The 12,651-nt window shown below is 50.8% G+C and overlaps 1 protein-coding gene across 2 annotated transcripts; it reads left to right on the plus strand.

Annotated features, from left to right (window-relative positions):
* The first annotated feature begins 1,545 nt into the window (after window positions 1-1,545).
* itih3a.1 (inter-alpha-trypsin inhibitor heavy chain 3a, tandem duplicate 1) lies at window positions 1,546-10,253 on the plus strand. Of its 2 annotated transcripts, XM_019881384.1 has the most exons (23): window positions 1,546-1,685; window positions 1,798-1,827; window positions 2,797-2,820; window positions 2,926-3,080; window positions 3,380-3,484; window positions 3,558-3,720; window positions 3,799-3,909; window positions 4,246-4,374; window positions 4,470-4,586; window positions 5,194-5,362; window positions 5,434-5,559; window positions 5,655-5,836; window positions 6,733-6,918; window positions 7,073-7,212; window positions 7,505-7,665; window positions 7,814-7,840; window positions 7,967-7,995; window positions 8,038-8,071; window positions 8,146-8,259; window positions 8,413-8,614; window positions 8,939-9,111; window positions 9,787-9,898; window positions 9,980-10,253. In XM_019881384.1, the coding sequence occupies exons 1-23, from the start codon at window positions 1,569-1,571 to the stop codon at window positions 10,116-10,118; spliced, it is 2,745 nt and encodes a 914-aa protein (XP_019736943.1). In that variant the 5' UTR covers window positions 1,546-1,568; the 3' UTR covers window positions 10,119-10,253. The 2 variants fall into 2 exon arrangements, with proteins under 2 accessions (XP_019736943.1, XP_019736942.1); XM_019881383.1 differs by having other exon boundaries at window positions 1,547-1,685; window positions 7,967-8,071.
* The last annotated feature ends 2,398 nt before the right edge of the window (window positions 10,254-12,651 follow it).

The following is a 12,651-nucleotide window of genomic DNA, read 5'->3' on the forward strand; positions in this document are numbered from 1 at the left end:
CCATTTCTCAGAACTTGTGGGAGTAAGTCCAAAAGGGAGTCGGTGTTGACACAGCGTGGGTTTATTCAAAGAGTTGTACTTTGCAATTTGCACAAGGTCTCAACCTTGGCGAATGAGTCAAATGTGCGCGGCCTTCTGGAGAGAACACTACGATAACGTACGCAATCGCAACCGATCTGTCCATCCGAGGACTCTGATGAATCCACATGCCCTGAAAACCCTGGCCCTTAGCAATCATCCCAATCCATGATGAGACAGGCACGAAAAATGCCGTCTGACCCAACTGGCATGAGTGTGGGCTTCTGCCTTCTGGCCGGAGATTCTCTGAGCAGGCTCAACCGTTTCCAACGGTCTTCCTGTTTCTCCATCTATTAGGATCATCAAGGCAAATACTGTATGGAGGCTAATTTGCACTCGACTGAAATTGTCCACTTACCCCGGCATCGTGCTTTTTTTTTTTCCCGATGTGGGTGCAACTTGTTTCTTGTATAATGCTGCCGACTGCAAACTGCAGAACTGGTCGAGTGTCCGTGATGAATTTCCCTGTGGGGACAATAAAGCACACGACATGAAATGTGACAGACTGTTGCCCTTCCACTCAATGCTGAGAAGTGACGACTTGTTTTCTGTTCATACTTTTTTCTAGATGACCCAATAAAAAAAATGCTGCCGATTCTTAAAACTCGTGTGTTTTTTTCCCCCCTTATTGCTGTCAGAAATATCACTCATTGACTCAAGATATTCTCATATTGTGGACTTGGACGGATCGAGCCTTCCGCCGGACGCAAACTCCAAATGCACACTTTGGGGAGGAAGGGGGGGTGTCGGGAACAACGTAGGTTGCTAAGTGCATCTGTCTCTTTTCAGAAATGTTGTTTGTCTGAAGTAGGCGGCAAAGGTAAAGAGGCACCGACCGGGCAGGTGTGTTGAGGTGGAGGAGCTCCGCCACGCCATTTCAAGATTTGAAAACAAATCAGAGAATCTTCAAAAGAACTCTAAAATGTATGCAGAGCCAGTGAAGGGATGCCCAAGTCGGAGTGATGTGCTCCCTCTTACGAGTACCAGTCAAGAGGCGAGCAGCAGCATTCTGGACCAACTGGAGACGCTACGTGGAGGATTGGCCGACTCCAAAGTCAAACGCATGACAGTCATCCAGCCGGGATGTGACGAAGGCATGAATGATTGTTTCAAAGTGCTCATGAGAAAGGAGAGATTTTACTTTCGCCAGCTGCCGAAGATGAAAGAAGCTGGATTTCTACCTAGCTGGATAAGCGAGCAAAAGACATTCAACACACCTAGCACAGCAAATGTGCGCGTCCAGAAAAAAAACAGCAATGTGGTTTCATTGGGAATCCACCGTCCCGTCGGCAAAAAGCATTTGGCGGTGGAGTCGAGTAAATGCTCAGCAGTTTGATTAATTTTTTTTTTTTTCCCAGGCACCCGTATGTCTGTCTTCCGGCCTCCCGCGCCGTGGGTATGAGTTAATTGGTCAGCACTCTGTCCCTCCCCTTGGCCAGAGCCCCCAATCTCACCGGTGAAGCGCTCCGGTGTTCAGTTGAGCTTTGGTCATGTCTGGAACACGAACTGTCGGACTGCTGCTGCTACTGTGGGGCGGCGCCTGCCTGCGGCTGCCCGGCGCGGCTCAGGGCGCTTTGGTCATCCCCGGGCCGGATGGAGGCGCCGAGGTAACGTTCGGACTTCTGACCGATTTGAGTAATTTTTCCACCTTGCTCAGTTCATCAGCAATGTTTTCTGATTTCTATCCTCCGTGTTTGTCCGCTGTGTTTGTTTTTGTAGGAGGCAAGACATTCTGCCAGGCTGTTGCAGGTATTTGGCAGAAATTAGTGCAGAGTGGTACATTGACTAAGTAGTTTAACCGAGCTTACAGTGAGTCGTTTGTGATTCTGCTGCATTTTTTTGGGGTGGGGGGTAAAACATTTCAAATCAACAAAAACATAGCACTGGGTTGTGTTCGAAAGACATTTGCAAACAAAGTACTGAAATAAAAGCAGGTTGACTCATTTTACGAGAAGAACATACATAGAGTGCAAAAAAAAGAGTCATTTTCAAAATCCTTCAAAATATCTCAGTCACACACATCAGAAAAAAAAAAGAATAGCTTTGAAGCTTTCCACTTGGGCCCGGCTTCACTTCTGTTGGCAGCTTATTTCATACGTGTGCAGTATCGCAGCTACATGCTGTTTCACCGTGTTCGCTTTGATCTGCGGGTACCGCTAAGTGACCCGAGAGCGCAGACATCAAGAGCCTAACTCCGAAAGTGTAACTCGGCCGAAACTGAACACGTTCAGAAGCTAAGTAGGCAAACAATCGCAAGTCTTTGTCGTTCAAAATAGTGGAAAGGAAGGCTTGCTCAAGGATGGTCAGTTTCATACGTAAAACAAGAATTTACAATGTTTGGACAAAAGTAAGTGCTTTGGCACTCCCGGGTGGCAGAAAGTGAATGACTAGCCTACCACAGACCTGAACTGAAATGATGACAAAAACATGTTGTGTTTGGGCTTGATTTGTATGTCTGTATGTACGTCTATATAGATATATATTTTCTTTCCAAAAAAAAGTCCCAATGAATCCAGTGAAATCTGTTAGTGATGAGGACAAATTGAGCGCATGTCCTCAACAGTTGTCGAGGGAAGATGGCGAGACTGCCGCCTGGTCTTGTACCGGTCGGAGCTTCAGCGGCATTTGAGCGCTTCAGAGCTTGGAAACCTTTTGCAATTCACGTGTGCACCATTGACCATTGGTTCTCAAACCGTCACATTTTTTTTTTCCTTCCAGAAAAGAAGTACGCAGCCTGTCAGGGTGAGCAAAGGATCCGCTTGGGTTCATCCGCTGTATTGTCCCGATGCGTACGGATCTCGTTGAAAGAGTATTTCTGTCCCCGATGTGATCATTTCTCCATCTCAGGCGGAGGTGCTCAGCGTGAAAGTGGACTGCGCCGTGACGTCTCGTTTCGCTCACACCGTCATGACCTCCACGGCTCTGAACAAAGCCAACGTCTCGCAGGAAATTTTCTTTGAAGTGGAGCTCCCCAAAACGGCCTTCATCACCAACTTCTCCATGTACGGCCCTTATGACGCTATCTCAGAGGAGCCGTGTCAAACCCCGCGTCGATCCGGTGGAAACCCCCCGCCTCCTTTTCAGGGGAGCCGTGGTCGACCGGGGAAATGTTTGATCGGTCGGGGTGTCGTGGCAAGCCTAAAATCGGGGTGCGGTACGGACCCTGGGTCGTCGGTCATGGTTCGGCACACGGCGCCAAACCCCCCCAAAGCCTTGCTTTCCTATTACGTGACCAGGAACGCACTTCATGTCCGTTGCGAGCCGGGGCGCTTCGGTCTGACGCTTTCTTCACCTTTCTCAGGGAAATCGATGGCCAAGTGTACGTGGGAGAGGTGAAGGAGAAAGAGACAGCCAAGAAACAGTATGAAAAGGCCGTTTCCTCAGGACAGACGGCCGGGCTGGTCAAGTAAGTCGGCGAGGGCAAACGAAAGGTTTTCCCGGATCACGTCGCCCGCGACTGATGTGGTGCTCCGACGCAGGGCTTCCGGCAGGAAGATGGAGACATTTTCGGTGTCGGTCAACATCGCGGCCGAAAGTAACGTGACTTTCGTTTTGACCCACGAGGAGCTGCTTCAGCGGAAATTGGGCCAGTATGAGATCCTGACCCGGGTGAAACCCAAACAACTTGTCCAGGAGTTTCAGGTCAGCGCATCTTCCTTGACCGATCCCCGCAACCGCTGCCGAATCAAGCGTGACAATTGCTTTACGTCTTTGAATCAGATCGTCGCAAACATCTACGAGCCTCAAGGCATCGCTTACGTCGAGACCCATGCCACGTTCCTCTCCAATGAGCTGCTCCCCCTGGTGGAAAAAACTGTCACCGAGAAGAAGGTACGTTTTGCGACCCTCAAAATCGGATTTTTCTTTTTACATCACCATACACGGTATTTGTAAGACGTCAAGCTTTCCTCGACGTAGTTTATGTGACATTGCGCTGGCTTGGCGGCTATCTGCTACATATCAGATTTGTATCCGCCTTTGACAGAGGCCCGATTCCGATCTGAAACTATCCAAGTCCACGTGTTTGTTTTTAATCACGCGGCGTAGCGCGGCCTTGGTGACGATCAATATCGCAAACTCTCAATGGGAACGAGCCTCAGAGGGACGCGTTCCTCACCGCTTGTCATTTTCGAGTTGGTTGATCTCTAGGTTTGCTCCTACTTTTAGGCACACATTGCCTTCTCGCCCAGTCTGGATCAGCAGAGAAAATGTCCAGGCTGTGATGGAACACTGATCGATGGAGATTTCGTCATCATGTACGATGTGAAACGCACCTCGAGCCTCGGGGACATTCAGGTCATCTGTGAACTTCTTTTTAAGGGATTGTTTGGCTTGCCACAGCGTGCTTGTCATTGGACTTACGGACCTCTTCTGCCCCCCTCCCCCTCCAGATTGTCAACGGATACTTTGTGCACTTCTTTGCCCCGCCCGGCCTGTCAAGAGTCCCAACAAATGTCGTTTTTGTGATTGATCGGAGCGGCTCAATGTCTGGAAATAAAATGCACCAGGTAAGGGATTGTCGGAACATTTGTGTCACTTTGCATGAGCTGTCTCAGTCAAATACTGGCACACGTACGTAAAAAAAAGGAATAAAAAAGAGGACGATTCGAATGGAAACAAGAAACACATTGTCAGGATTGTGTGGAACATTTTGAGGAATGGACCACGCCAATTGCGACCAAGCTATTTGTATTGCATTGTTGTTTTTGTTGCTATTATTATGTTAGCATTGCTGAAAAATATCAATGATGATCAGATTATACTGCGGCAGGCGGAATCAAACGGCACACGCAAAAGTTGGATGAAATATTGGACCGCTGGATGGGCTTACAATCTGGACCCCCGGTGAGCGAGCCAGCCAGCCCCCGGTGTTCTCTTCCCCCGCAGGCATGCTACTGAGACGTGTCTTTAAAATGCGCTCCCCGGTCTACATCCCAACAGGTTGTAGTCCCGCTTCCATTCTTTTGAAAAAGAGAACACCACGCGGGAGATGGATTCGAGTGAGAACGACCGCAGACAGCGCAGGGAACAGAAAAAAAAACAAAAACAAACAAACAAACATGGATTGAGGGGGTTTTGCTTTCTGCATGCGATGCGCAAATGTTTTCTTTCCAGACCCGGGAGGCAATGGTAGCCATCCTTCAAGATCTGAAAGAGGACGACTATTTTGCCATCGTCCCGTTTGATGACGAAATCATTTGGTGGAAGGAAACGCTGACCAAAGCGACAAAGGAGAATGTGACTGAGGCCACGGAATACGTCAAGGGGTTGTACGCCTCAGGGGGTACGGAACGGAAGAGCCACGATTGATGATGGACCCGCAAAGGCTTCCCTGATCGTCTGTTGTCTTTCCAGGCACCAACATCAATGGTGCATTGTTAAAAGGTGTCAACATGCTGCTGACGGACAGAGCAGAGAAGAGGATCCCGGAGAGAAGCATCAATATGATCCTTTTACTCACTGACGGCATGCCCAATCACGGTGAGTGCGCGCGGCTTTTCGTCTCCCGATGGGCGGACTCTCCCGACGTCGTTTCCAGCTTCGATAAAATCTGGGCGCGCTTCTGTTTTCCGCAGGTGAGACCGATCCGAAAAGGATCCAGGAGAATATGGCCTCTGCCAATGCTGGCAACATGACACTTTTCTCTCTTGGATTTGGAAATGATGTGGACTACAGCTTCTTGAATGTGCTGAGTCAAAAAAACAAGGGATTGGCTCGCAGAATCTTTGAGGGCTCAGATGCAACTCTTCAGCTGAAGGTGGCCACCATACCGTATAATGCCACTCTCTCCATCCATCCATCCATACGCGCGCACGCATGCAGACAAAAGATCCGTGTCAGTCTCATCTGGGGTCAAAAGACAAGGAACAAAGAGGGGTCTTCAAACGACTTAGAAAAACGCACAGCGAGGGGGCTTGCCTCGCATTTAACGGAAGGTTATTCCAGAGGGAAGGAGCGGCGACGGAGAAGGCTCCACCCCTCTGAGGCCCCGCGTAGTTCTCACAACTTCTAATAGCGGTCCGCAGACCTGAGGCACCGGGCGGGGGCGTCAGGGGCGGAGGAGCTCAGGGAGCTAAGCTGGGGCCAGGCCATTGCAAGATTTGAAAAAAAAATGGAGCTTTCTTAAAACGGACTCGAAAATCGGAGGAGTGGGAGCCGGCAAAGGGAAGCCAGAATCAGGGCGATGTGCTCCCTCTTGGGCCAATGGCCGCAGACGCCATAACTTGCGTTTGGTTTCGTGGACAATTCAGAAAATCTGTGACATACACGCTTTGATTTCCCAAAGTGGTCTTTAGGAGAACCCATCCCTTTTTTCCTCAGCGGGACAGAGACCCGACTGTCATCCGCGCAGTAGAGAAAGCAAGTATTATGTTTTCCTAAGATGGAGTCTGGGGCCGGAAAATTCAGTGAAACCAATGGGGGTCTGAAATAGAACCCTGTGGAACACCATAGGGCAGGCAGCATGGCAGAGAGGGAATCGGAGCAACGAGGCTAACACGAAAAGCGGCATCTCGAGGGCTCTCGTAACTACAAGCATGAACAGACACATGTTAACATCTGATTTGGTTGTGTTGAAATAATAATAGCGTGTAATCATAGACATCGGCTGCCCCCCGGGGCGGACAAATAAGCACGTGGATGAATTCGTTGCAGGGTTTCTACGAAGAGGTGTCCAGCCCGCTGCTTTCCGAAGTGGATTTACGTTACCCCGACAACGCAGTGGACTTACTGACCTCCAACCACTTCAGCCAGTTGTTTAACGGCTCAGAGATTGTGGTGGCCGGTCGGCTGGCGGACAATAACTTGGACAACTTCCTGGTGGAAGTGGTCGGCCAGGGGGTGAGACCTCGCCTAACTTTTTTTGAATGCCGTAGCCGTACGCACCCTCGCAGGCTGACGAAGGGAACTGGCTCGGGTTCGCCGCCCCATATTACGTATTTCACTGTGGTCCGCGGCAGTTAGCGCTTCCTCTAATTGTTTTCCCTCCCTCCAGTTTGAGGACAACTTCCAGGTGCAGGGCAAGAGCGCCGCTCTGGATTGGGCCACGACTTACCCAGATGAAAAGTACATTTTTGGGGATTTCACAGAGCGTCTGTGGGCTTACCTGACCATCCAGCAGCTACTGGAGAAGCGGTCAGTCAATTCGCTCTTCTGCTTTCTTTTGGCCAAATTGGCAAAGTCGACTTCCAGACAGGCTTTGATTTCCTCCAGAGAGGACAAAAGTGCTCTGACGAGAAAGTGCCCTTTCTTTTGGGGGACCTGACCTGACTGCAGCGACACATACGGTGTCGCTGCAGTCAGGTCAGGTCCCCCAAAAGGGCACGCGTAGTCTCCGCTGTCATTAGCGAGGAGGATGTCGTGAAAAACTCCCGACGGCATCTTGGAACCTGGCAGGAAAGCCCCCTCCACATGTTCTTTCTTCCAGCAAGAGCGGTAGCTCGGATGAGAAAGTCAATGCCACGGCCAAGGCCTTGGACATGTCCCTGCGCTACAGTTTTGTCACCCCTCTCACCTCCATGGTGGTCACCAAGCCTGAGACCGAGAAGGGACCAGACAGCCCCCTCATCGCTGACAAACTGACTGAGGGTAAGACGCGGAGGCTTCGTTATTTCGTGATGTCTTTTTCCCAACAAATCTCTTGAGCTCATTGAAAGAGGTTTCGATCGTTAGATCCACTGAAAGCGCCGCTCAAGGTTTCCCCAATTGATTTGCTCTCCTCTTTTGTCTCCCACAGAGGAAAGACAACAAGCAGAACGAAACTGTAAGACCTTTGTTTTTCTTTTCTCCCTTCCCAAATTGCATACTTCAATGCTGCGTGTTTGTGAAGAAAATGAAAATGGATGCATGTAACCGGTGTACCGTTTTTGTTTCCTGGGCTGTACCTTAGCACGTTATCATCATCGTCAAACGTTCCCTTCCTATAATGCCCCCATTCCATCCTCTAATGTCCCCGTTCCATCCTATAATGCCCCCGCTCCACCCTCATATTTTGGTAAGTACTCTCCATTTTTGTCAAAGGGGTTCCCATTTGATCAATGGCATGAGTTTTTGGGGTTGGTTTTGCAGTGGACGGAGATCCCCATTTCATGATCGAGCTCCCAAACAAAGACGACGCCCTCTGCTTCAACATCAATGACAAGCCGGGAACTATTTTCACTCTGGTGAAAGACACCAAGTCAGGTCAGAGCAAGCGCGGGTGAACATCCCGGGTGGACAAATCCGGTTCCCGATGCAGATGAAGTCTGTCCCACACTACGTGACCGTCGTGACCCTGAACTTTGTCCCGATGCCCGCGGCCCCACGCCAACGGGCCCTTGTCTCCGCTTTCCTCAGGGATTTTGGTGAACGGCCAGATCATAGGAGACAAGCAAATCCCCGCCGACGGGAAAATCTACACCTACTTTTGGCGCTTTGGCATCATTCACCGAAATTTAGGGGTGAAAATGGAGGTCAGCACCAACGGCATCTCGGTCTTCCAAGACGACTCTCGGCTCAAGTTGCGGTGGTCCAACACAACTTCCATCAAAGGAGACGGGTGAGTGCTTGTGCGCCCGAGTGCAAAGTGCCTCGGGCGTCCTCATCTCAATCGCGCAAGCGCAGCAACGAAAGCTTTGCCGTCTCGTTCCATTTTGTTTTTTTCCCCACACGCAACCGATATCCTCTTTGTGCCTTTCCTTCCATTGATACCCTTTTTTCCCCACTGGGTGGATGACCTGCTTTTGGCCTGTACCACACATTGCTCCGCTACCAGCGTGTGTGCGTGTGACACGTGCTGACATGAATGACAAAACACACACGCGCACACGTCTGTCACCATGCCCCTTCTCTCGACTGTAGCCGTCTCTCCTTGTCTCCCTAGGATGGACATTCTCTTGACCAAAGACCGCAGCCTGACAGTCACCCTCAAAGATTCTGTCAAGTTTGTGATCCTGCTGCACAAAGTGTGGAAGAAGCACCCGTACCACCGGGATTATTTGGGCTTCTACACGCTGGACACCCACCTGCTGTCGCCTTCTGTGCACGGTCTGCTAGGTAGAGCACCGCGCGCGCTCATCGAGTCCACCGCCCCCATCGAGAGGTGGAGCCATTCGATGGAAATGACGTGATCGTCACGGTGTCCGTTCTGCCGCCGTGACGATCCACCTTGGTTTCCATTCGGACGAAGGCGGGCGCTTTTTGCTCTGCTCCCGCTCCCCCTTTTGCTCACCGCACGCTCCGCTGCACTCTGCCACCGCGATGACAAAATGAGCCCATTTCTTTTCCTCTGCAACAAATTGGGCAATAGCGAGAGTTACGGGCCCCCACGATTGGACTTTTTTCACGGTTGGCTTTTGTTCCCAACCAAAATCCCATTTGAAATGTGCCGTCGTTGGCCAGGGCAGTTCGTCGGAACTTACTGTGCGTGCAGTTTATCCGTTCCGCTCCGTGCACTCGGGTGTCTTCCGCTCAGGCTTCCTCCCGTGCACGTTGCCAAAGCGTGCACGTCAAGTGTCCGGCAGTGTGAGGTGCCCTGCGACTCACCTGTCATCCAATTGGGGACAAGCACTGGAAAGATGAATGGATTTGGCCTTGGATTTAGACAGATGGAGGGGGGTAGGGGGGGTAGGAACAGTTCCTCGCCTAAGCTATACCCCAAAAGTGACAGGAAGAAGCACCGAAAGCTTGCGACGAGACAGTCCTCCAAATGATTGGCGGTTGCCTTTCCAGGTCAATTCTACCACGGGATTGAGTACACGGTCTCCAACTTGCGTCCGGGAGAAGTCCCGGAGAAACCCGACGCCACCATGCACGTGAAGGGACGAGAGCTGAACGTGACCAGGTCAGACCCGGCCGGGCGTCGGAAAACGAGCGCTGCCCTTTTCGGCCTTTGTTCAGTGCGGCATTTTCCCGCTCCTCGCAGGGGCTGGCAAAGAGACTTCCGAAGCGACGTGAAGAACGGCGAGAACGTGCCCTGCTGGTTCATCCATCGGAACGGGACAGGCCTCATTGACGGGGAGGCCTCAGACTACATCGTTTCCGGCCTCTTTAAAACTGCTTAGACACCAAACCTTCTCATTCTGTTTGTGATAAGAGGGGCCTCTGATCAAATAAAATTTGCAATGGTTTGGGCTTGATTTATTTTTCACGATATGATCCGAGCAAGCAATCCAACAAAATGAAGCCGTTGTCACTCACTCGCACAGAGGATGAAACGCCGGACCAACCAAAATTCTTCAAATCCGGGATACTTGTCAACTGCGCAACCATTCTCAATCTAGGACGCAGGCACAGTAAGCGACACGCTCGTGCGGCCGCACTCCATAAAACAGTAAGTTGTGCAAAAAGTACTGAAACATGCAGCACTCGGACATGCTCAGTGTGATAGAAATGCCCAAAATGTTCCCCTCTGCCCCCCGGTTTGTTATTAGAGAATCCTAAATTGTTGCACTCTATTTTGAAGCCTCCGCATTTACGAGCTGCGGCTGGTGTCCTTCCAGGAGTTGGGCCGGGCTCATTTTCTCCAATTGCCCAATTCATCTTTAGCCTCCGGGAGACTGGAAGTTGTTTATTTTCCCTTATAACAAAGCGAGCACTTGAAGCGAACTCAAACCTCAGGGGTGGTCAGAAAATCACTCGGACGCCAGTCCTGTACGCGAATCAGAGGGGGTGGGGGGTGTCGAAGGGGTTCGAGCGCACTCGGTGTCCCTCATCGGGAGCGCCGAGTGCACGTCGCCGTTTTTGGTGCAGTCTGAAAAGAGCCGAACGACAAATCTGGTCAAAGCTCCAAGTTCCCGAACAGTCCAAGTGAATCAGTGCGTGCGCGGGAATTATTTCCGAACGCGCCCCTCAATCCGCAATTTAGTGACCCCGCCCCTCCCCGCCCTCACAAACAAACGCACGCGAAGTGGGACGCAGCTGCGGCACAAACACAGAAACGCCAATTGTTTTGGAATGGACTGCCTATTTGTGAAGTTCAAAACCCGAAGTCAGTCCATAAATTGCTGGGGCCTGGCTGAAGGGGGGCGAGACAGATCTCTGACGGTTGTCGTCTGCCCTACACCCCCCCCCCCCCGCCCCGGTGTAGCGCTGTGCATGGTGTCGGCTGCTTCTTTCATCAATCACATTTGAAATGCGCCTCACCGGGTCAGCGTCCTGGACCACAATAAAGTCAACATGAGTTGAAAAAGCGAGCAAGCCAAGTTCAACAAGAGCAGAGCATGTCTGGGGCAAAGGTGCACAATTATCAGCATCTCTGGTGAGTCTGATGCCTTTTATTCTTTACTCTCCAAGTTTGTGACACGTTATCAGTATCGACTCTGAAATACTCCAGGTGACGTATGTGGGACGGTTTCGTGCGGCTATCTGCAGTTTGTTTGTTTTTATCGTACTGTAATGACGGTTTCGAAAATGGCGACATTTTGTGTCACGTCTGTCACGTGTGTCTGTCTAAAAAAAAAACTTCGAAAATTGCAACCTCGAAAACCATTGCTTCTTCTCACTGGGCCGAAGCCTCGATTCTTGCGCGTGCTATCTGCTCAAATTCCAAGTTTTCTTTGAGGCAAATATTTCCAGAAAGTTTGGCCTCAACTTCAAATGACCTCCAAAAACGGAGGCCATTCAGGTTTGGCGGTGGGCGCCACGGTGGACTTTCAGTTAGAGACAGTGAACGAGAGAAGTGGCACGCAAACAAACTTGCTGTCAAACGGAGACGCCGCGGTGGCCCTTCAGGCTCCGAAAGTCGAGAAGAAACTCAACGGCTCCTTTGGGATGAAATTGGAGTTTCAATCTTGCAGTCCAGATCCCCAATTTTACTTGACTTGATTTGATATCCGACAGCAGGGTGGACTAACGATTAGAATGTCCGAGCGCTCCGGCCTACCTGCAGCCTGAGTGACAACGAGTCGTCGACGGGTGGACTTGATAAATACTGCTCTGTTCTTTTTCTGGGAGATAGGAGGCTAGCGCCTAACACGCTGTGGTCGTCAACTGCGTGCTAGCTCAACTTTTGGATTGTTTCTAATGGAGCGAGTATCTTCTCTCCCACTGCACGCGTGTGCAACCACCAGTGCTGTATCGACCTTGCAGCTCTGATGACTTTGCTGTGGTGTGACGAGATCCAGAGCAAGTGTGCTGACCCTAGTCAAGTTATAAGTTCAGGAGTTGAGAGGGATTTTCTGAAGGGGATCTTTGCACAGTGTTTGCCTGTCTCTCTGTGTGTGTGTGTGTGTGTGTGTGTGTGTGTGTGTGTGTGTGTGTGTGTGTGTGTGTGTTAGTGATTAACGCCAGATGTGCATGGCTCAGGGTGTCGGCAATACTTTGAGAGGGCCCCACTGTATTTGCTGAAAATGCTCGAGCGACTTCTTCACACATGGCTGACATTAACATCTCCGCTGTTCATCCCCCTGATCCCCCCTAAGGTTAGAAACATTAGGTCAGCCGGGGTTGGAGGAAGCTTTGGAAAAAAAAAAAGGAAAAAAAAGTGGTCCGGGCCGAAGGAAGGTGAGGAGACGTTAAAACGAACGTCTCCTGTCTTTCCAGCAGAGGGCGGCAGAGAGCCGCGTAAGGTCTGTCCCTTGCGTCGGAGGTCACAAC

The sequence above is a fragment of the Hippocampus comes genome, unplaced genomic scaffold (genome assembly GCF_001891065.2).
Source record: "Hippocampus comes isolate QL1 unplaced genomic scaffold, H_comes_QL1_v1.1 scaffold68, whole genome shotgun sequence".
NCBI classification, from domain to species: domain Eukaryota; kingdom Metazoa; phylum Chordata; class Actinopteri; order Syngnathiformes; family Syngnathidae; genus Hippocampus; species Hippocampus comes.

Excerpts from the sequence above, each read along its gene's own strand:
- itih3a.1 (XM_019881383.1), top strand. The coding sequence starts at position 1,569 with ATGTCTGGAACACGAACTGTCGGACTGCTGCTGCTACTGTGGGGCGGC. Across the intron at positions 1,828-2,796 it reads ATTCTGCCAGGCTGTTGCAG|AAAAGAAGTACGCAGCCTGT; the intron begins GTATTTGGCAGA and ends TTTTCCTTCCAG. Across the intron at positions 5,560-5,654 it reads TGACGGCATGCCCAATCACG|GTGAGACCGATCCGAAAAGG; the intron begins GTGAGTGCGCGC and ends TGTTTTCCGCAG.